Source organism: Myotis nattereri, assembly GCF_964212035.1.
Source record: "Myotis nattereri genome assembly, chromosome: 9".
NCBI classification, from domain to species: domain Eukaryota; kingdom Metazoa; phylum Chordata; class Mammalia; order Chiroptera; family Vespertilionidae; genus Myotis; species Myotis nattereri.
Genome location: NC_138084.1, coordinates 7,063,668 through 7,087,939, shown reverse-complemented (window position 1 = coordinate 7,087,939; position 24,272 = coordinate 7,063,668). Strand labels below are relative to the sequence as shown.

General features: G+C 44.7%; 1 protein-coding gene across 9 annotated transcripts in view; it reads right to left on the bottom strand.

Moving 5' to 3' along the window:
* PPP6R3 (protein phosphatase 6 regulatory subunit 3) overlaps nucleotides 1-24,272 on the bottom strand; it is a 76,347-nt gene that overhangs the window by 3,287 nt on the left and 48,788 nt on the right. The window contains exons 14-23 of one of the 9 annotated variants that reach the window (XM_081099856.1): nucleotides 21,807-21,893; nucleotides 16,732-16,829; nucleotides 14,870-14,924; nucleotides 13,707-13,837; nucleotides 11,154-11,275; nucleotides 8,452-8,605; nucleotides 6,855-6,961; nucleotides 5,049-5,199; nucleotides 2,069-2,086; nucleotides 1,693-1,812 (exon numbers count right to left, since the gene is read on the bottom strand). In XM_081099856.1, coding sequence (XP_080955982.1) covers nucleotides 1,693-1,812; nucleotides 2,069-2,086; nucleotides 5,049-5,199; nucleotides 6,855-6,961; nucleotides 8,452-8,605; nucleotides 11,154-11,275; nucleotides 13,707-13,837; nucleotides 14,870-14,924; nucleotides 16,732-16,829; nucleotides 21,807-21,893 — 1,043 coding nt within the window. Of the gene's footprint in view, nucleotides 1-1,692; nucleotides 1,813-2,068; nucleotides 2,087-3,416; nucleotides 5,200-6,854; nucleotides 6,962-8,451; nucleotides 8,606-11,153; nucleotides 11,276-13,706; nucleotides 13,838-14,869; nucleotides 14,925-16,731; nucleotides 16,830-21,806; nucleotides 21,894-24,272 lie in introns of those variants that run through there. The other 8 variants (XM_081099853.1, XM_081099855.1, XM_081099852.1 and 5 more) reach the window with 8 other exon arrangements.

Here is a 24,272-nt window from a genome sequence, read left to right as displayed (position 1 = left end):
GAGATGACAAATGATTAGCAATCAGACCTACAAAGGGCCTTTATCAAAAACATATTGAAGCCGAAACCGGTTTGGCTCAATGGATGGAGCGTCGGCCTGCGGACTGAGGTCCCAGGTTCGATTCCGGTCAGGGGCATGTACCTGGGTTGCGGGCACATCCCCAGTAGGAGATGTGCAGGAGGCAGCTGATCGATGTTTCTCTCTCATCGATGTTTCTAACTCTCTGTCTCTCTCCCTTCCTCTCTGTAAAAAATCAATAAAATATATTTTTTTTTAAAAAAAAACAACATATTGAAAACCCAGGCAAAAAGTGACTTGTTCTCACCCTTAGCAGCACAGCTGGGGCTAGGTCCTCCAAAGCTGGAGTGTCAACTGCTTCTTCCTCCCAAAGCCTTCACTAGAGCCAACATGCCCAATAGTTCTCATAATTAATTGGTTTTACAAGCAAAAAATATATATTTTAAAAAATCACATTCATTCTGGCTAGAATTTCCATGAGAGAAACAAAGGCAGTTTCTGCGAGTCTGATATGCTTGCTGTAGAGATGTGCTGACCAGTGGACGGAGAGTGCCCCCTGCTGGCCCCACTGGCTATGTTACCCCTAAAATGATTAGACAATTGCCAGGGCTGCCGAGGGAGAAAGCACTTATGTGAAATGACTTTAAAAGTTATTTTATTCCTTAGGGAAGGATTATTCAGACGTAGAAGTATCTAATCAAAAGTGCTGAGAAAAGTCCCAGTGGACCCAGGACCAGGCCTCATCCTGGCGGGAGCTCTGGGGTGTGTGTCTAGGCTGCCCCCGATCAGCCTGTGAGGCCATGTGGTGGCAGCGGGACTCTGGCCTAAGCAAAAGGTGACCAGGAAGAAAATCTGGGATTTTCACACTTGAGATAAAGTATTTTATAAAAATCAAACCACACATGGACTCATCAGGGGTGGAGAGGATTTAGCTCCACAAATGGAAGGGTCTCCAGGGAAGTTCTCTGCGTGTGTCACATGGGCACGTCCACAGGAGAACAGGCACCAGGAGCCTCTCGTGCTGGCGGCTGCATGACTCCACAGGGCCCATGAGAACCTGGATGCCATGGCCAAGGGAACCCAATCCTGGAGGGCTCAATCGGTCTCAACTTAGCATTTTGTTTATCATCAAAAACAAACAAACACAAACAAAGGGGGAGGGGGGAGGATGCCAGCATGAGAGACCCTTCCACTTACGGTAATTTTTTTATTGATTTTTTACAAAGCGGAAGGGAGAGGGATAGAGAGTTAGAAACATCGATGAGAGAGAAACATCAATAAGCTGCCTCCCCCACACCCCCCAATGGGAATATGCCCTTGACCGGAATCGAACCCAGGACCCCCCCAGACTGCAGACCGACGCTCTATCCACTGAGCAAAACCGGTTAGGGCCATTTATGGTAATTTCTTAAAGAGCCAGCGATGTTACTGAAGCTCCAAAAATGGTTAGCTTTCGACTTGTGCTGTGAGGAGATACTATTTCTAAGTTCTGAGCGCAATCACTGATCCCATAAGGACTGAGAAAACTACTGTGCTGAGTTAAGTCACTGAATGTTCGAGGACAATTCTAATGATTCCCCCTGCCCTCCTGTGCCAACTTTCCTCCCAGTGCCCAGGAGCCAACAGCCAAAGCCAGAGCAGGGCCTGGGCAGACCTGAGAAAGCGGGTGGTTACCTCTGCTCAGGACTACTGCTGGGGGGCCGGGGGGCTGCAGACTTCGCCTCAGCCGGCTCAGGGCTCTCCTCCACATGTTTGCAAGCAGCATCTTGAGAGGTAGACAGTTTTCCTTCCTCGCTGTGGTAAAGAGGATGAGAGGCAGCATTAGAGCCCGCAGTGACAGCGCCGAGTGGAGGAGGGATCATGCAATGGCTCTGGAGTCATGACTGCCATGGAGTCACAAGCCCTGGGCTGAGCATGCTCAGGTGAGGGACACAGGGGCACAGACAGTGACTGGGAAACGACAGGAGGAGAGGATCACGCAGGAGGGATCTGAGAGGGACGATGTGATGCAGCTGGCGTTGATAAAGAACGGCCCCTGTGGCTTACATACCGGTAGGATTTCAACACTCTGACGCCAAGTGTGCAAAACAGAAAAGAAATGTACAAGAGTTTCAGAACACTCCTATAATGAGGGGTGGGGCTAATATGTCCACGACTGCACATAAGCAAATCTGCAGACTCGGTGAAGGTGTCAAATGAACCTGTTTGAAGGAATGAGTCTTTAGTTAAGCATTTTGCTTTTGGGTTGAGCCCACCATTCAAACCATCAGTAGGACAGACCCCCATCAGTTTGCTGGCTGAGGTCACGGGAGCAGGTTCCAGGGTGCCTGACCTTCTCGAGTTGTCCTCCGACCACGAGTGAGAAGTACAACACCCTCAAGGAAGAGAGCCAAGCACTGCGGCCAGAAGAGGCAGAGATGGGCTGGAGGGTCAGAGGGCGTGGGGAACATGAAAGGGTTATTTTTCCCCTCAGATGGCTCTTGGTGAAGAAACACAAGTAGCAAATGCTTTCAACTGTTTGTGGGCTAAAATTTCAGACATTTGCCTATTCTGTCTGGATTTCTATTTTGACACAATCAAGATGCCCCTAAACTGAAATAAAGGAAATTGGAGGTTCCCTTTGAAAAGCCTAATTTTAGGATGATTTCTGGGGTGGCTTTCAGATGGGTAGGTCAAGTGATGAGGAAAATGACCTGTAGTCTACAGATTTGTTGACAATCTGAGTTGCCTCTTTATTCCTCTTCATCCCCACTCCCACTCCCTGACCAGCAAAGCAGCTACCCTGAGTTGTCACACAGTTGTCCGTATGGGAAATGATGGAGTATCAATAAATAATACTAGCATGTACTCTTTCATGTGCTCATAACTACAAACCTCCTTCTGCCCCTCCTGCATTCCATTCCTGTAAAATGCAGTCAATGAAGATGTGCACTGAGTCAGACCACCGGCACTGAATCTGCACCCGGGACCATCTGTGAGGAGCACACTCTGGAAGGTCCGTCTGCCCTGCTGACAGTGCCCCCCAAGGCGTGCACCTCTGGTTCTACCTGCTTCTCGCAGCAACCAGTGCTGAACTGTCCTCCACCTCCACGTCTCTGTGTACAACAGGGCAATGCACGCCACTGCACAGGGTCACAGGGGACAGCCCGGCATTTCCCAGCAGTGGAGAGGCGGTCACCTTCCATCTACAAGGAAGCCCAGTCTGCATCCCACAAGCAGGACAACGGGGCTGCTGTAGCCCAGAGCCCGCCAGCACTCAGCACTGTCCACACATTCCTGCTAGGCTCTGAGAGGTGTCAGATGGCAGCTGCATTTTGAGCATCTTTTCTTAAAATTTTTAAGCCCTTTTAGATGTCCTTGTTTATAAACTGCCTACTGATATCTTTTGTCCCTTTTCTGGTTTGGGTTTTCTATCTTTTCCTTTCTGGTTTATAGGAATGAAAGAAAATGCTAGTTTCTGGTTGATTTAGATACTGTAACCTTTACCCCCTCGATTTGCCATCTGCCTCTTAATTAGTCTACAGTACTTTACCTGCCAGAAATTCTTTTTTTAAAAAAATATATTTTTATTGATTTCAGAGAGGAAGGGAGAGGGAGAGATAGAAACATCAATGATGAGAGAGAATCATTGACTGGCTGTCTCTTGCACGCCCCCTATTGGGGACTGAGCACACAACCTGGGCATGTGCCCTTGATGGGAACTGAACCCGGGACCCTTCAGTCTGTAGGCTGACGCTCTATCCACTGAACCAAACTGGCTAGGGCGAGCCAGAAATTCTTAACATGGATGCAGTCTAAGTCTATTCTTTGCATTATAGTTTATACTTCTGAACGTTTTTGTTTTGTTTTTAAAAAGGAATTCTTATTCTGCTGCCGGCCAGAAAGATGCACTGAATTTTACTCTAACAACCATGAGACTTTGGCCACATCACTTAACTCCAATCTCCTTTTCTTCCCCTGAAGAGTGGGAGGACACCCACTCTCACTGAACTTCTCAGGTTCTTGAGGGAAATCAATGAATGGTTAAAGAACCACATGTGGGTGCATGTCTCCCACACTGAGCTTCAACCCACCAGGAACTAACTGCCTTTGAATGGAGGGCAGGAAGGCTCTGATTTCATGGTCTCTCCCCCCACCCCTGCCTCCCACTGAGCCATCCCTGTGGTTACTGGGCTCTCTCCCGCACCACATTGGCCTCTCACCTATTTGTGTGCTAACATCAGTTTTAATTCCTGTGACTTTGCAGGGCAAGTCTCTTTATTTCATCTTCCTTATGGTTCTCTAAGCAATTTGGCAACCTTCATTATTCCACAGATTTTTCAGAGTATGCTTATCAAGTGCTTTTTAAAAATACAACTGAAATTTTAACAATGTCACAATATTCTCACATTCCTGAGATATATCCTTGGTCAGGACTTAAAACATTGCTGGATTTGGTGTGCTAGCTTTTAAGTTTTACGCATATGTGCCCACACATTGGCCTGCAATTCATTTTCCTCTCATGTTGTTTTGTAGTGGCCTCATGATGAGTTGGGAAGCACCCTCTCTTGTGAGGTGAAATGCTCTGTACAATATGGAGACCAAAGCTCTAAGCACTGATTTAAGTGCATTCTGCAAGTTTATAGAAGTTTTTTCATACCTTTTCAAAGCTATTGTTTTGCTACTGAATTCTAAAGACTGCATGATGTCTGAAGAAAGTGATCAGTATGATACTGAACCTTTGTGATGGGCTGTATACAAGTCAATTTCCCCTATAACTAGATTCACCAATTTCTTATACTCGGGTATTTTCAATCTGCTAGGCTGAAACTACAGTCTTTTAAATACTACCAGACAGGGGCGGGGCACTTGGGGGCCCAAACTTTTCATCTCTTCATTAAGATTTATAGAGTTTAACAGAGACATCAGAAAGATGTCAGGCTAATGTCTGAACCCACATTTGAACCAAATTAAAGACATTAATACTTAAGGTTTCTCCCTATCATCCTCCCAACAACATGAAGCTGCCAGTGCGATCTCGCCCTGGTTACCTTTTGAAGACTGCCGTTTCTGTCTTGGCATCTACAGTGAGGCTGAGAGTTTCCTTCATGCCGCCATTCATCACTGTCTCAGTTACCTTGTCTGCACTTTCTGCATCCTCCTCTCCATCAGAGCTGGCTTCCATGGCCACACTGCCTGTCACTGAAAAAACACACAGCTGATGGTCATCCACACCACAACCAAACAAGAACTGTCACCCCTCTTCTGTGCAGACCCACCCACCCCATGTGACATTCTCCTGCCTCAAGGGTGAGATGTTGCCCGCTGTTGCCTTGGACAATTCTTGATGGGCACAGGCTTCTTAGCAATGCCCAATGGAGACGTTTGCTGCAGCACAGGATCAGTGAGTACCCTGTCTTACGAGCTCACACACCCAGCTTTCCCTAGCAGACCCTGCTGTTCCTAATGTTCTCCAGCCCACAGTATGGGGCAGGAGGCAGCGACAGAGTCTAGCCCCCCGCTTCCATCCACAGTACACACAGGCTATCCACTGCCCAGTCCTCACTCACCTCTTTCTTCAGTTATCCCACTTGGGTCCTATCCCTTTTTCCCAAGTTACTTACTTGTGGTTCCTGGTGGATGACTTATTTCTTATATCATAGGGAGCCATCTGGTCTAGTGCTTATAAGCCCGGGTCTGAAGTCAGATTTCCCGAACTGAAAAGCCACTTACCAGCTGCATAAGCCTTGGGCAAGGCACCTAACAAGTGCCTGAATTTTCTGAATCAGAAAATAGGGATAACTGATCTCACCCATAGAATTGCTGAGAGATAAAGTGAGGTCATCTATACAAAATATTTAACAGAATGACACATAAAAGCAGTATTAGTACTGGTTTTATTACTTTTCCCTGCCCCTTGGTTCATGTGCCCTCTACTGTACCCTCCTTTCTCTAAGAACTTACTTGTTTTTCTAAAATTTATTTAACCTTTATTGTTGAGAGTATTATATTATGTCCCCCCTTTTCCTCCATCCAGCTCCTGCCGCACAGGACTTACTTCTTTGTTCCCTCCACATACCACCAATTCCCCCTCACATCCATTCACTACCCGCCTCCCTCTCCCCTCCTCCCAAAGTCCTGTTCTCCAGGTTGAAAACAGTTCAGGGCCCATGCAAGAAACAATGTGTGTATTTTGAGTAACAAGAAAACTCACTGGATCCCCTTGACCATTCTGTCTGTTCATATGGTGAAAAGGAAATGGGCCCACGGCCTGAACCACACCGGATACACACACATGCTCCAGCAAAGTACCGAGGGGCAAAAGAACAGGCTACAGGCGGGGCTTGGATCGCACGTTAACTCCGGTTCTTCTCCCCCGGGCACTAGAGGCTAAGACCTGCTTCCTGTCTGCACACTGATGGGACTGAGTGACTGACAGCTCAACATGCTGTGGTTCTGGAGTGAGCACCCAATTTCTTTTCTCAGTTTCCCAGTGAACATGAGACCTACCATCTCATTTTCCTGGCTACTTTGAGCTCTTGAGCCCAAGAACAGAGAGTCAGGTCTGGTTTTACTATAAACCTGCTATGGGATAAAGTCACCTTCTCAAATCTAGAACACTAAGCATACATTAACCCTTTTCGGTCCAACCGCGAGGCTGACTCGACAGACCAGGCACTAGGAGCAGGTCCAATGTCGAGCAATAAGAACATTAAAAAGTTCAACATTCAATCCCGTTAATTAATTTGGACCAGACTGTTTGAATTCCAAAAATAACATTGGACCGCAAAGGGTTAAGGCTTAAACAGCCACGAAATGACGGCCATGGGATGTGCACCCAGGCTCTCTGCACCCACCTTCTGGCTGCCCGGCTAGTGCAGCGACACTGGGAGTCAGAGGGTCCATTGGTTCAGCGCTGGTTTCCATTTCCACTGGAGAATTACTCCTTAAAGACTCTTTTGTACTTTTAGAAAAAAGAAAATTCACGTTAGCAGTGGGTAATAGCCTTCTGTTACCATTATTCACAAAAAATCCTTTGAAAATCAGTTCCGCCTGCTGGGAAGGCACCAGCAGTTGGTTACAGACTCCAGGGATACAAGGCTCTACGCAGAGGCAGCAGTATCTGCACACTCAGCAAGGCAGTAACGCAGGAACTTCTCCCAGGCCCCAGAGGCCCCAGCTTCCACCTCACCACAGTCACCAGCTCCCGGGGCCGGACAGCGACGGTGCACGCTGCACAGTAGCACCTGCATCTCCGTGTCTGTTCTACAGAAACCCTGACGTAAGCAGAGGCTAACTGCCCGGAGCGCCCCGCCCTCTTAGGATCCTGACTGAGAAAACACGGGGAAGGGAAGGGAAGTGAGGCGCTTCAACAGTTTCTATCTCCCGGTGAGAAAGATACAGAGAAAAGCAGGAGGTGGAAACTTGACTGTTCTGGACTGGGGTGAGGTTGGTAAAATAATTCATAATTTGGAGACATTTTCCACCAATTTTACTTTATCACTGAATAGTAGCTTACTTACCACCAATTACTTAGAGTTGCTATAAAGCAACATGGGTTTCTTTCATTTGTCTAAGATGGTAGCTGCTCACTCACCTTTTCAGTAGACAAAATAAAACAATGTTTTGCAAATCAAACTAAGCCTAACAAGACATGAATTCCATGGTAAATACTCAAATGCTGACAATATTGTTCAGGAAAATTACGAAATAACAGGTTGCTGTCATCGAGAATACAAATAACCCCAGGTGGTGTGTGGCTCAATGGTTGAGCATCAATCCATGCACCAAGAGGTCACTGGTTCGATTCCCAGTCAGTACATGCCTGGGTTTCAGGCTTGATCACCAATAGGGGATGTGGAGGAGGCAGAAAATCAATGTTTCTCTCCCTCTCCCCTTCCTCTCTCTAAAATATCAATTAAAAAACATATGTGTATATATTTTAAAGAGAGAATACAAATAAGACTAATCCCCTTAATTTACAGCACTAGCTGAGCTACAAGTGAGATAGATACAAGTCCATGACATCACTAAATTCGAGTCACATTTTGCATTATTCTATCATGTTCCACAGAGAAGGGCCTCTCAGTTCCTTGGCTTCCCCTCACTCCTCTCTCCTCAGTCCTGTCCTGACAGCTCAGTGGGGCCAGAGCAGGCCTGGGAGATGCCATCTTCATCAGCACCCTGTCCACTCGCTACCTGGGGCCAGGTCTTCCCAAGCTGCTGGTGCAGGATCTACTCCCTCCCTTCTTTCCCCAGCTTGCTCTGGTGAAAGGAAGGAGGGTGGTAACTGTTGTTCTGGCAACTCAGAGCTATGGCATTATCTCCTCGTGTTGATTTTTAGTCTGTTTAAGTCACCATATCCAACTGGAATGGTGTGTGGTGCCTACGGCAAAGCACATCATCCCACAGTTCTCGTCTGGGAAGGTGTGGAGAGCTGGTACCCATGCTCACCTCAGGGAAGATGTGAACTCTGAGAAAGAGGCCCAGCCTGTCTCCTTAGCTGGCATCGGCTCCTCTGTGCTCCAGACGTCAGAGCCCACAGAGTCTAAGGGAGCACCGTGGGTTGTCTCCATGGGGACATCAAAGTTGGCTGACCAGTTGGGTGCTAAAGAGAGGAGGAATTTCATTTTGAGAACACTTCAGTAGTTTAATATAACACAAGATATTTTACAGAAACAGATTGGCAATGATTTAAAAAAGATGGGAGATGTGGGGGAAGGCATCCCCTTTCCCCACAGTCACTGGGTAGGCGGGTAGGGCACCACCACCTGGAGGGCAGTGGCACAGCATCCACCTGCCTACAAACTGCAGTGCCTCTGAGCCTTAGCAATTCCCACTGAGATTTTCCCCAGTAGAAATATCAAACAAAGATGCAAAGCTACACAAGAATGTGCTAATCTAACGGCTTAGTTTTCACAAGTGCACCAAGGTCATAGTAACATTGTTAGGAAGATGAGTGAAGGAAGGTACTCCCTGTAAAATCTTTATAACTTTTCTGTAAATCTAAAATTATTCCAAAATAGTTTATTAAAAATAAAGAATATGTTGGCTACTCACTCAACTGCAGTAAGTTGGAAACAACCTTAATGCTTCCTGATCCGCATCCGGTCCCATGTCTCACTGCTAAGGGACTAAGGGCCCCGCTGCAGTCTCCTGGAGTTAGTACGGACACCAAGCAATGTATTTGGTCCCTCCTCTGTCATCCTATCTCAGAAATGGTTTCTTCTATATGCTAATGAGCTGACTGGTGGCTGGATGCCAAGGGAAGTCACTTTGTAGGAGGGAGAAGGGGCTGGAAGTTGAGCTAATCATGAATGGCCATGATTTAATCAGTTACTTCATGGAGTCCCTATAAAAACCCACGCTGGCCCTAACCGGTTTGGCTCAGTGGATAGAGCGTCAGCCTGCGGACTCAAGGGTCCCAGGTTCAATTCCGGTCAAGGGCATGTACCTTGGTTGCTGGCACATCCATAGTGGGGAGTGTGCAGGAGGCAGCTGATTGATGTTTCTCTCTCATCGATGTTTCTAACTATCTCTCTCCCTTCCTCTCTGTAAAAAATCAATAAAATATATTAAACAAACAAACAAACAAACAAACAAAAAACCCCACGCTGCAGGGTCAGAGCTTCTGGGATGGCCCATGACAAATTCTGCAGGGACAGAAGCTCCTGTGCTCAGGACCCTTTCAGATTGCTACTCATCTCTTCACCTGGCTGTTCCTTTGTATACTTTACAATAGTCTTTGTGATTAATTGGTAGTAGTACGTCAAGTGCTCTTCTGAGTTCTGTGAGCTATAATGGAACCCAAAGAGGTGACAGGAACTCCCGATTTATAGCTGGTTGGTTGGAAGTACAAAGGGCCCGTGTCTCACTGTGACTGGCATCTGAAGTGGGAAAAGGCTGCAGAAGCGAGCCTTCCCCTGGGAGATCCACCCCAATTCCAGAGAGACAGTATCCAAACTGAACTGGAGGACACCCAGCTGGGGCTGGAGATGTGGTCCGTGTGGGATAGCCCACCAGCTAGTGTCAGAAGTGAAGCGTGAGCACAGAGAGGAGCTTTATTTACTTTTAAGTCCTGCAGACACGGGCTGATTTCAGAGGTGGGTGGGGGTGGCGGGATCTGCATGGGCATCTGATTCCTATCTGCGGTGCCTGTCACCATGCCACCTGCCTGCCAACTTTGGATCTGACCTGCAGGGCTGTTTAAATGCCACCTCCTCAGAGATGTGCCCCTTCAGATGGCACAAGGCTGATACTTGAGTTCAGTGCACACCATGCTTTCCCTTCCCAGTGCTTATGCTGAATCCCCAATCCTGTCAGCCGGTGTGGAACCCCTGTTCTCTCTCAGGGCTATTTCCTAGCACACAGGAGACCTCTAGGCTGTAGGGAGGCATGCTCGGCTGGGGAATCTGCCAGCTGTTAGGAAGATTATCCTAGAGGCATGAGACTGGGAAGCACCCATGTACAACAGAAATGTTCCAGTTCTAAAGACCTTACTGTGGCTTTGGGCAAGTTACTTAACTTCCCCAAGCCTGCGTTTCCCCACTTGTTTAATTCCGATCGGGACTATCCACGTGCTGAGGTTCAGCTGAGGATTCAGTGAGGGCCTGCAGGTCGTAGGCATTGAATTAGGGTCTGTTCCATGCTTCCTGCCCTTAAGTCTGGGTGAGTGTGGCAGGGCTGCACTGATACCAAGAAGGGAAGATACCTGAATGCTTGGAAATCTCACCTGAAACTCTTCGAAGTTAACTAATATTAATAAGCCAGCTAACACAAGTCTTTTTAGCAAGTAGCAGGACATAAATAAGGGAGTTTTAGGGTTTCAAGAGTCACAAATAAACTCTGAAAAACCCCATTTAAAACTGTTTAAGCTTTAAGGTGTTTCGTCTGGCTCAGTGCATTCATGATTCTACAAATGACAACACCGGCTCATCTTTCCACAGCTGTGGCCTCTCCCCTTCGGCACAAGCACCCAGAGGACAGTGTGCCATGGCCCTTCTGCAGACTCACACAGGTGTTTCCACACCAAGAGAAGCAGCAGTGCCACCATCAGAAGTGTGACCTGCTTCTTCCTGCAGGATCAAATGACAGGTGTCTCAAGGACTGTTTCAACACAGATGAACACATGTGCTCAGAAGAAAGAGGTGACTCACGCTCACTGAGGTCCACCTCCATCTTGTCCTCTGTGTTGGCGCTACTGGAATCAAACAAGTCTTGTTTTGCCCCGTCTTCTTCTTCAGAGTCTGTGCTTTCCTCACTGTCTGTACTCCCCGAGCTAAGAAAAAAAGGGGCCAAAATGACTTAATGCCGCCTATCAGCCACCAGAAAATTCTACAGGTCATTCAACAACAGAAAACCACATTGCACTTATCAGGAGCTCATCTGTCTGACGTCACTTCATTAAGACTCTGCTCTGTAATTGGCTGCCTTATCCTCGGCTTAAAGATGTGGGGCACAACCTAGCAGCAGCCTTCCGACGGGCGCAGAGGTACCTGGTGTGTGTCAACCTGACTTTTCCTCCTGACCAAGGGTGCTGAGCTCCTCTCCTGCTGCTTTCCACCCACATACCTTCTTTTCAGAAGTTTTTGCTTGTCTTCAGTGCATTTGAAAACTGGGTTACTGTCTTCTTTCTCATGATAGTTCTGAGTGCTTCAGAGCCTCTCCTACAAATCCTCTCAGACATGCGACTGCAGTGTTTTCCTCCTAGTGTATACTTTGTCCTTTCATTCTCTTAGTAGTGTCCTTTGAAGAGTAGAAGTGTTTAGTTTTGATAAATTTAAACTCACTAAACATTTTCTTTCATGTCTAGTGTTTTAATGTTGTATCTTAGAGATCTTTGCCTAACCCAAGGTCACGAAGGCTTGTACACGTAGGCCCATGGCCCGTTCTGAGTTCTGAAGTATGCACTGAGCTGTCCTTCTGCACACACAGCATGGTTTGTTCCAAAGTCCACCCTTTCTCCACTGAACTGCCCTAGCACCGCCATCAAAGTCAGCTGTCTATGTATCTACTTATGGGCTCAGCTCAGTTCTCGTCTTAAGTTACTTGAGACAAGGTTGTATTGGTCTCCAATTTCGTCCTGTATGAAAGCTGTTTTGGCTATTCCAGATCCTTTGTATTTTCACGTGAGTTTAAGAATCAACTTGTCAACGGCTACCAAAAAACTTGTTACAATTTTGTTTGGGATTGCACTGAATCAAGACCAATTTGTGGAAAACTGAACTCTTAACTATGTTGAGTCTTCTAATTCATAAACATTTATCACTGATCAAGTCTTGGTTTCTTTCAGCTGTTTTATAATTTTCAGTGCACAGATCTTATACATCTTTTGCCAGGCTTATCCCTATGCATTTAATACTTTGCTGTTACTCTGAATAGTATTGTGTAGCTATTTTGATTCTAATTGTTTGTTGCAATGTGCTGAAGTACTATTTTATGGACTTTGTATTGTGCAATCTTGCTAAAGCCATTTAAGTGTCCAAGTCATCTTTCTGTAGATTCTAGTAAATTTTCTGCATTGACAGTCATGCTGTCTGTGGATATATTTTCACTTTTTCCTTTCCAACCTAGGTGCCTTTTCTGTTTCCTGACTTACTGCAGCGGCTAGAACCTCCAGCACAATATTGAAAAGCAGTGGTGAGAACAAATACACATCTCTTATTCCTGATCTTGAAGGGAAATCCTCTGGTCTTTTACCATTTAGAATGCCCTGACCGGTTTGGCTCAGTGGCTGGAGTGCTTCACGAATGTCCAGAAGACCAGACTGTTTTCTGCCTATTGTCTTATCAATATCTATGGATTTGTCTACTTCTCCATGCAGTTTGATCAGTGTTTCTCCATGTACTTTGAAGCTGTTATTACGTACACCAACATTCAGCTGTTGTTCTCTTAACTATAAAGATTCTGACAATGAATACTCAGATAACAAGAACTCCCTGTGTACAGAAGCAAATCTATTTAGGTTCCTATGATATAGTGACTTAAACATTTGGGGGAGATGCCCTGATCAGTTTGGCTCAGTGGATAGAGCGTCGGCCTGGGGACTGAAGGGTCCCGGGTTCGATACCGGTCAAGGGCATGTGCCTTGGTTGTGGGCACATCCCCAGTGGGGAGTGTGCAGGAGGCAGCTAATCAATGTTTCTCTCTCATCAATGTTTCTGACTCTCTGTCCCTCTCCCTTCCTCTCTGTAAAAAATCAATAAAATATATTAAAAAAAACATTTGGGGGAGAAAAAATACTGAACTAATTCTGATGGGTATCAATTGACATGAGTCTGTCTCCCCAAGTTAGATTAGCGTTTAGAAACAACTGCTCCATCCTTGGGGAAGCGCTCAGTCTGTGTAAGGACAATACATAACCCAGCTGCTGCTATTACTGGTGAGGAAGTTATTCAAAGCGCTCTGTGACCACATTGCTAGGCATCATTTCCCAGTCAGGAGAGGCTATGTCACAACTTTCCACGAACTACACATAAGCACACCCAGCATTTTCAAGCAGGTCACCTTGACTCGTCCATTCTCCTATCACCCTACAGATAGGAATACTAGCACCAGCTCACAGCAGTTATCCAGGGTATTTCTGATCATGACAAAAGCTTTGGTTTCTAGATCAGATATACATGCTTGGAGAGGATACAACGATTCCTATTAACAATCTTTGCTTTATGCACTGGATATTATTGCTAATGGAACAGACTCTGCTTTACCTGGACCGTCTTTGGGATTCTGGTGTAAATGCAATGTGCTTCTCCTCCCAGATGTCTTCCTCATCAGAGCCGCCATCATCAAACTGCTGGATTCTTTCCTTACAACATGCTTCAAACAGGGCAATGTTTCCCTAAATAAAAATGAGGAGGAAAAGAACAAAATTTAAAGCTCAAGTCTCCCAAAGTGGACAATGTAAATTGCATTCTCTATTTCCTTTAAAAAACAGTGCTGCTCACATACACCAAAATAAAATGCAAATATCTAATGTCAGCCTCTGTGGAAGTAATGACAAAAAGTTCCCCACTAAGACTGGATTCAAAACTAGCATACAAGCCAGGACTGTCCTTGTGGACTCACGTTCATCTAGTAAAACTCCCTGCCCGCCTGCGATGCAGTCTCAGGTCTGTCGGAACACAAAAAGCAACCTGTATTTCCTCAGCTTTTCCAGTCCAGCTAAGCAGTGATGGGCACCAACTGGAGTCAGCACTTTCTACCTTATCACATCAGCCAATAAACCAGTGGTCTCTCATACTGATCAACCTAAAATTCAAGAATGTGTCACCTAGTTGGTTTGGCTCAGTGGATAGAGCATCAGCCCTCGGACTGAAGGGTTCCAGATTCAATTCTGGTGAAGGGCACATTACTCAGATGCAGGCTCAATCCTGTGCGGGAGGCAATCGATCGATGTGTCTCTTTCACATCAATGTTTCTCTCTGTCTCCCACCCCCCCTTTCACTCTCTCTAAAAAGTCAATGGAAAAATATCCTCAGGTGAGGATTAACAACAACAACAACAAAGACTGTGTCCATTCAAGCGACACTAATCCACTAGATCAGTTGCTGATGTGGGTGACTTCATGTTTCAGAACTGCTTGGGGCTAAGAGGCTGGTGCTGATCTGGCCCAAGTTCTGCTGACATACAGCAGAAAAAGGCTGGAGGCTAGCATCAAACTGCATTCTTTGAAGCTAAAGGTCTACACTGTAATCACAAGTGACCTGGTTTTATTAGCCCTGCTGCACCTTAGCCACAGGGCAGGCCGGCCATGTGAGTGGGTGAAAAAGCACCAATCTAAGGTGAAGCTTGTTGGCCCAGAGCCCCTGATGTACACAGCACCCAGATGCAGCCTGACTCACCCAGTTCCCACTTCTAAGTTAATACTTACACTTTCATTTGTATTGAGGGTGAAGTTGATGTCTGATACCCGATCAAAAGAAACACTGTAAACAAAATGTAAGTGTAGAAATAGTTAATTATCTAGACTCACAGAAACAGTATTCATAAAATTTTCCAAATTTAAAATATTTACACTATCATTAAAATCTGCATACATTAAAAGAACACATACCCTTCTTGCATTAAATGATACCCCCTCCTTTGGAATTAAGGGATTTATATAAAATGGGAAGGCTGGCCGGCTGGTGTGACTCAGCAGTTGAGTGGTGACCCAGGAACTAAGAGGTTGCCAGTTCGATTCCCGGTCAGGGCACATGCCCAGATTGCGGGCTCAATCCCCAGTGGGGGCCGTGCAGGAGGCAGCCAATTGATGACGTCCTCTCTCATTGATGTTTCTATCTTTCTATCCCTCTCCCTTCCTCTCTCTCTAAAAATCAACAAAAAAATATTTTAAAAAGAGAGAATTTTTTTTTTTAATGGGAAGGCTGAAATAGAAGCCTTTTGAGAAACAATAAACACACCCTCAAAGACATCCTATAAAAGATTTTTAACATCCATGGACAACTATGGCTCCATAACCAGGAAAAGATTACTCACAAAGAAATAAGTCAAAACATAAAAAGCACACAAACGTTCTCCAGGCACAGCCAAATTCATATACGGAAGACACAGATAGCCCTGAAATCTTAGGCCTGAATACGGCATTAGGAAGAAAGTAAGGAGAAAAAAAATTCAGAGCCTGGTGACATAATTTAACAGGTGGGGCTATCTCATCATCTTAAGAGATCTAATCAACCATTATTTCATTTTAAGTCCCCCAATACAAATTTTAAAGAGAGTATGGAATCCTAACAAGTAGCATTTAATGAGTGCAGACAGGCATGTGCAGAGATGCTGTGTGGGGAGCCTGCAGGTTCCAGTGTGTGCACGCCTAGGGTTCAGACATGAATGCTCCCTTTGGATTTCCCAGGGCTACTGACAGCTTTCCACCCCTGCGGCTGACAGTGGAGCCTGAAGCACAGGGTGCCAACGTGGCCTATTGAATGGTGGTTACAGCGAGTTGGAAAGTCTTTTAGCTTCTCCCATGCCTAAACTGTAGCTGTGATAGACAACAGCCTCCACTGGCTGTAGTTCCACAAACTATTGCGAGGAACCACAACAATCTGGTATTCCTGAGCGTTGTCAGGGAGTCTCCTGTGAGAACAGCCACCCAACATTCAAAACTTTGTTTTCAATGAGCCGTGCTACCCGTCTCTGAAACACTTTACTCCCCCAGGGAAGATGCTAGACCGTCTGTTTCCATTTCTGAGGACCACCCACACAGCTTCTATCTGTTCGTTTTCTACAGCACCAGCAATGCCCCCTGCTGTGCTCCTCTTACCCTGACTGCAGAATGAGTGGTCTGGCTGCCTGGCTCTTGCAAAAAACCCAACTCTGCCTTATGGCGAGGACCCTAGAGAAGGGAACACGGGTGGAGCTGCTCCTGCACCCTCACTGTGTGCTGTAAGAGAAGGTGCTGCTCAGGCCTGGGCAGTAACACAGGGATTTCCTGCTTTAGTTCTGCCCCCTAACTCTAATGACTGAAGAGCAGCAGAATGAATTAAGTTTTAGTAAAAATAAACTTCTGTGAAATAGGTCAAGCCCAAAGGCAATCCCTCTTAGTGGGAGGCTATCTAATTCCTCCCTGTCCTTAGGTGCTGCAGGGCCTGACAGGTTAGAACTAATCTGGAAGGGTAAGTGCCTCCTGACTCAATCGTGCAGACAAGTTCCAAGAATCCAGGAAAATCACAGAATGTCTCACAAAGAGCAGGAGCATACGAAACAATTATGGAAGCAGGAAAATATACTCACTTGCCAATATCATCTTGATCTGCAAACTTCTCATCGTTGAAGCCAAACTGGTCAATAAAATTGGACGTCATTTGTTGCATCTGATAATCAGAAAAGGCCTGGCAACCCCAGGACCAGTGACAGTGATATAATGATTCTAATGACATTCTACAGACTACTTGCCCACTGTGTTTCAGAAACCACCTTATTTCTGTAGCCGTAGGGCTTTAAAAGTTGGTGTGTTTTCTAAGAAAAATTTCAAATAATTTCAGACATAATTTTCCCAAGAGGAAATGTTTGGAATTTGGTCCACAAGTCATTCTAATGCATATGTCACTGTAATAAATGTTAAGGGACCACTCTGTCTCCTACTGCAAATTATCTTGAGAGAGGATTGGGTTGTCTAGTTGAAAGAGATGATTCAAGTGACATGTGACAGTCTGAAATTATAAGGTGTATTGGCTACCTCTGGACACCACCAACCTTCTCATTAAGATCCAACAAGTGACCACCTACCCTCCCTCCCTGCGTCCCCTGCCCCCTCCCATTACAACCACACAGCATTAGAGAACATCCACGGCCCTACAAACACAATGTTCATTTAAAGAAGAAAAAGATTAAAGTTTTAGAAGTTGGAACGAGTATAAAATTAACTTCTATCCTACCTACCTTAGAGAGAGGACAGAAAGTTCTAGTACTAATCCGAAACCATTCTGAAAAGTCTACAACACTGTTTCCTACACCACTTCTAGAGAGCCCAGCTCACGTGGGTTTTCTTAGGTGGAAAATGGGGGAATGTTAAAATGAACTCTACAAAAATGTTGATATTCTAATTTAAAAGAACAAGCAAGGCCAGGGCAAGTGAAACAGGGAGTGTGTCCTATGCTATGGATCAGGAGTAAAGAATTTATGAATATAAGCAAGTACCACTCCTCACTCTACCCCAACAATAAATATGGAGACAAAAAACAATGTGTGTGATGCCCGCGGACAGATAAGCACACTCTTTCCTGCAGGGGAGTCCCACACAAGGGGCACGAACAGCAGGTGGTGGCTGAACTACAGGCGTCATTCCTGAGGCTACTTGCTGGGAGGGAGGCTGTAGCCGAGTCAGTCCTCTCTGAGCAGAGATCGTGGATTCCATCCTGCAAATTGCTGCAGACATGCCCTGCCCTTCCTTCCTGGTCATTCATTCTGGGGGCAGGGAATTATGGCATGAATAATCCAAGTTGTGGGTAATTAAAAAATAAACCTTATATTTGGCTTTGGAAGGCCTCTTAGGTCTGAAAAAAACTTTATCTACTTTCCTGCAACCTAAAACCTCGCCTTTTGCTTTAACTCCGGATACCCACCGCCACCTCTGTTCGTTCTCACACTGTCAGGCGGTCCCTTCTTGCCCAGACATGACACTCTATGAGCACATGGGGCACAGGGCCAGCCTTGCAGGCGGCTGCTAGGAAGGCACACCAAGGCTGGGTTGTGGGAATCTGGGACCGAGTCTTGAATACGTTATTGGAAAATATGATGTGTAGCATGGCGGTTCATTAAATCAAAAAGGAATAAACCAGCTGTCTTTTACAAGTTAAAATAATGCTTGGTAACGTCAAAGACGTGCCAGAGAATGAGTCTTCTTTCTGAGGGAGCAAGCAGCATAGCCCAGGCTCTGAGTTTATAGGAAATCTGGTCACACAGGGAAAAGGTCCTCCTCAATTATTGTGTTTGACCGTTTTTTCCCCCTTTATTTATTTATTTTTTTTTGGTACTTCTGGAGATCCTATTGTAAGTGTTTTGGGTGTAAAAGGAAAGAAATATTACCAAAAGTATTCCTTTAAATGCTTCCTGATGTTTTAGCTGCTTCATAAACAGAATGCAAATTCTAAATGTATAATAAATGTGTATGTCAATGCCTACATTTATGTACATACAATCGTCCCTCAGTCTCCATAAATTGGTCCTCGGACCTCCTTGGATACCAAAATCCAAGGATGTTCAAGTCCCTTACATAACTGTGTAGAGTATTTGCATGTAAAACACGCACATCCTCCTGCACACCTTAATTCACCTGTAGGTTACTTATACCTAACACAATGTAAATGCTGTATAAATAGTTGCTATACTGTATTGTTAGTCCTCATTAAGGCTAAGTCTATTATAGCTTCTACATAGATATAAACTAGCAAAGAACTTGAGGTTTCAAACCTGATTTTCACTAATAAAGAAAGCATCAAGGCTTACTAAACCCAAGTAAGTGAAGGTGTTACTGTATTCTAGTTAAAGCCACATAAAAAGTGCTTTGAACTCTGAGGAATCCAAATCTGGAAAGCACACATGGCTGTCTAGCTATTAAAATCTTTTCATTATTAAAAAACAAAAGAAACATATTTCCCAGAACTAACATCCTGGCCAAAGTCAGGGATGTACAAGTCACTGAGAAGTGAGCCCAACGCTTCATTAAGCAAATCTCTTTGGTGGTGCCACCTGGGAAACAGACACCAGGCCACTTTGTCTGACCTGCCTGCCTGCCTCTTGACAAACCTGTCTGGAATGAGGAGCAGGAGCAGGCTAGAGGGAGACCTTCTCACCCTCCACATCAGTTAGGCAGAATTACAAGGAGAAAAAGTCAAACACCAGCAGCGAGGAAACCACAGGAGCGGGAGGCAAAACAATGCCCTGAGCCAAACGTGGCCGCACAGGTGACATGCTCAGGCTGTCTAATGACCTCCCTAAGCTCTCTACCCTCGGGGCTTGACCAACATGAGACCGAACTTCAAATTTGAACGAGAACTTGAAGTTCTTATTCATATGAAAAAGAGCTGTGGACTAACATAACCTCGACTCATATTCTCAAATGAAAAAGAAAAAATGCTTTAGAACCCATTTCTTACTTTTAAAATGATCCATGATTGGTTTAAACATGTAAAACAAGTTTACTGAATGCCTGTCAGTCAGGAAAGAACAGTTACTCTCCTACTTTTAGAGGGTTACACAAAGTGGACAAAATCCACAGGAATAAGCCTGGTGAGAGCTGTTACTCAGGCAGTTTTGTGACTGAGTTACTTCATGTGCACATCAACAGTCTGTCAACCACAAAAAATTCAGAAACTTATACCAGAGCAATTATAACCCTGGAACTAGGTTTCCTGAGAAATAAGGGATCCATTTCCAGACCCCTACACCCAACCACTCCTTGATTAAATCAGTGGCCCAAAGCTCCAAGTTTATTAGCCTATGTATCAAAAGAAGTTTAGGGGACTCTTCGTCTTCAAGTTATTTCAACAGGTACAAAATCACCGTGGTAATTTACATTCTCCACCACCATGCTTCACTGTGGGGTGGAGCAATGTGCAGCACGGGGTTCACACTAGGTTAAGCGGACATTTTCAGTACTCTACCGGTGCTCCAGTGGAGGGGAAGGCTGACATCAAAGTGCTTCCTGGGGTAGCACCAGAGAACTCGGGTCAAGAAAGGATTGCTTGCAGGCATGGGGGCTCACAGCAAGCCAGGAGGGCACCCTGGGGGGCAAGTGCTGCAGATCCACAAGCCAACGTGGAACAGTGGCAGTGAGGGGCTGCTGCCATCCATAGGAAGGCCCTGCTGCTCAATAGCATCCCCTATAGGGTGGCTGTTCCCTGTTTCTAACTTTGGGAGGCTGGCTTCAAATTCAAGAGCAGCAGTGCCAAGAATCAAAAGAGAGCCCTGGTTGGTGTGGTTTGGTTGGGCATCATCCTATGCACAGAAAGGTCTCCGGTTCATTACCTGGTCGGGATATATGCCCACGATGCCGGTTCGGTCCCTGGTCGGGGTATGTTTAGAAGGCACCGATTGATGATGTTTCTCTCTCCTTCTCCCCCTTTCCCTTCCTCTCTAACAATCAATAAAAATGTATTAAAAAAGAAGAAAACCTGCCCTAACCGGTTTGGCTCAGTGGAAAGAGGGTCAGCCTGTGGACTGAAAGGTCCCAGGTTCGATTCCGGTCAAGGGCATGTACCTTGTTTGCGGGCACATCCACAGTGGGAGGTGTGCAGGAGGCAGCTGATCGATCTTTCTCACTCATCGATGTTTCTAACTATCCCCTCCCTTCCTCTCTGTAAAAATTAAATAAAATATACTTTTTTAAAAAAGAAGAAAATCAAAAGAGAGGCCAGCCAACTGTGGAAATGCCACTTCAGACCTATCTTGAAAATGTGAATGTTAAACTGCCTTATTATCAAAACCAAGCAACTGCTTAGCTCAACTTACACTGGAAGGTGACAGCCTACTGGGACGCCAAAGACAGGGCCAGTATAAGCATTAGATGCTTCATCCTGGCCCTGATAAAAAATGAGGCTTACAGGCTGAGGGAAAAGAAGCTAAGCAACACTCGGTGCCGGGTGGGAAGGTGACCACGTTAATTCTGTCACACCAAAGGAACTGATATGGGAAAATCTGGTCAACTTCTGGATATGAAGAGCTGATGACTTTTAAAAGGGCTTCTATTTTTAGCTCCCAAACTTGATACCCAGGTGAAATAATTTGTCGCCTTTCCAAAAACCACCAATGGATGATAAATCAGTACATTTATTTTTACAACCTGTTTTCTCCCTCACAACAATTATAAGCAGCTGATAAATGGAGATAAGTTTGGGGGCAGTTGCTTCAACTAGAATTTAATTTAGAAGTTACTATAATAGACATTAAAGATATTAGAAACATATAAGCTATTTGGTTCAGGGATATTTGTGACATTAAAAAGGTTTTATTCCTATGATTTTTACCCTGAGTTCTCTATTACAGGAATCCTTAAGCAACAAGTTAACTATTGTAAAGGTTTACATAGCAACCATGTCTGAGACGCTTACTAAAGTATTCGGTTCATTCAAATCTCTTGAAAACTTACCCAAATCATCAGTTATCAAGCATGACACATTTCCTGGAAATAGCAATACAAACCTTCCTCTCACATATCCAACACTTCCTATTTAAATGCTTTTGCTAATTAATAAGTAACCCTAAATTACATCCTGACACATAATCTGTCTCTAAAACCGATTCATAAATGGCAACTGGACTAAGCATTTAAAATAAAAACAAAAAGCAAAGCTTTAGGCATCACTCACTTGCTGCAAAGAAGAATCCTGTGAGAAACCCGTTTCTTTAAAGTCAATTTCATCATCACTGGATGAATGAATATGGCAGGTTGTAACCTATATGCATAAAAATGTAAAAGACTATTTAACAGAGAAAAGTTTTGGACATTTGCATCATCATTTTTATGGAAAAATTACAACAGCAAGAACAAAACTAAGTAACAGTTAAGTTGTAAAACCCACCCGGTATTCATGGGTGCACTTCACTCAACCAGATGGTTTGGCTTCCTGCCCTCTGCCGCCCACTTGTGGTGATTTCACTCATTGCTAGCATCACCAGAAAACAGGTAAGAGATGAGTTACTCCCTTCAAGTGATTTTATCTCCTATAAAATGTTTACAAAGGGAAGGCAGAAGGAATGGCTCAGATGAAATATAAAAATAATTTATATGTGCCAAGACTGAGAGCTAAAACTGCAATTCCTAGAAATTACTAATCAGCCACTAAAAGGTCAGGTTTAAATATTATGATTACACTTTAAATTCTTGCATTTCCTGCCCACTCTAAGCACTTGAGTTTATAGTCCTCTGCTTGTAAAAAGACCCCAAATTTTCCACCCCTTAAAAAGTACCGCCCCTGTGATTAGGACTTATAACCGATTTATTAATTAAGCAAAAACGCAAACATGAACTCTGCTCACCAATTCATGGTGATTTTTATTAATTTACAAATGTCACATAATATTAGAGGGAAATGTATTAACAATTAGGAATGAAGAAATACAAATGACTAATAGTACTAATAGCAATAACTGCTACATAGGAAGTAACAAACACAAATAATCTGTACACCCTAAAAACCAGCACAAGGATCACTTACACATTTCCTGAGTTACTCTTCCTAAACTTTCTGTACAAGTGTGTAGGGCAGACACCACTGTCATCAGGGGAGGACACTAGAGGCCATTACCTACCAGCCCTCGAAGCTGTGCCAAATACCGTGGAGTTACAGAACCTGCCGATCTGATTTTTGAGGTTTCAACACTGGTTCAGGCCAAAAGTAGAATTTAAATAGATCTATATGTGGTAGGGCTTGTGAAATTCTGACTAAATTACAGCCTGAAAATTAGCCTTTCTCTGTGGCTGACCATCTGTGGTTAAAGATACTAAGCCCAAGTGAATAACACAGCATTTTCAGTTCATTCCCTTTCTATGCCCCCTAAGGTCTAGAGAACACATTCACACCTAATTTTGAATCTGGTCTGATGAAATCAGAGGCAGAATTTGTGATCAATGAAGGAAATCTGCTTACGTCAATCCTCCTGCAGTAAGTTAATGGGGAAAGATGTGGGGAGGATGGGATATGCCAGGAGTGCCCAGTCAGAATGCAGAGGAGGTGGCAGAATACTGCTTGGTCATGGCAGCTGGCTTTTCCTGGGACCATTGCTATCAAGAGCGGGTCAAGTGGTTCCACTGCAATAGATGTAGAGGAGCTTTGGGCTACTTGGCTGGCAGGCTAGTGTCTGAGTACTATTATGCCATTGTGAGTTTTACACCATGGTGGGGTGCAGAATTAAAGGCAATTCACAGAGCAAGCAAGGTGAACTCAACAAGAGAGGACCAAAAAAGAGATGGCTACTCCTGTCTAAGTTTAAAAAGGATACAACATATGCTCATGCAGACTTTTACTTTTTGCTACAAAGTAACATGTTTAGCTCATTAATGAGAAAGAAACTAGCTTTTGTTGAGCAACTAATGTGCGCCAGACAGCAAAGCAATTCTGGGAGGGATCTAAAACAGTATTTTTCTCCAAAAAGAAACTACTGTTTTAGAAAGTTATTATTAATATTAACAAAATGCATGTACATACATCTTTGTAAATATGTTATTGAAAGATGTGGGGATTCTGCCCTAGGATAAAGCATTGGCCTGCAGACTAAAGGGTCCTGAGTTCAATTCTGGTCAAGGGCATATGCCTGGTTGCGCCCCAGTAGGGGGCGTGCAGAAGGAAGCCAATCAGTGATTCTCATCACTGATGTTTCTCTCTCTCTCTCCCTCTCCCTTCCTCTGTGAAATCAATAAAAATATATTTTAAAAAAGAGATGTGGGGATTCTGATTTAATACTTTGCGGTAAAAAGACAATTTAATTTACCCATGGGGGAAAACTTGCTAACTAGAATCCCAATAGTTCATTATACAGATGTATCCACTACAAGTCCTGATCTAAACTTCTAAACACAGCCTTTTGAGGCATTCCATTTCAGTAAATGTCACCTTCATTCTTCTCCTTCAGCTAAAATTTCAAGTCATTTTGTTTTTTCTGTCCCACACACATCTATCCACTCTGCTGTCAAAATATAATCTAGCCCTTGCTCAGGTGCTTGCAGTGTTGTCCAGTACACCAAAAGGTGGCAGGTTCAATTCTTGGTCAGGGCACATACCTGGGTTGTGGAATCAATCCCCAGTCAGGGCACGTACAGGAGGCAACCCATTGAT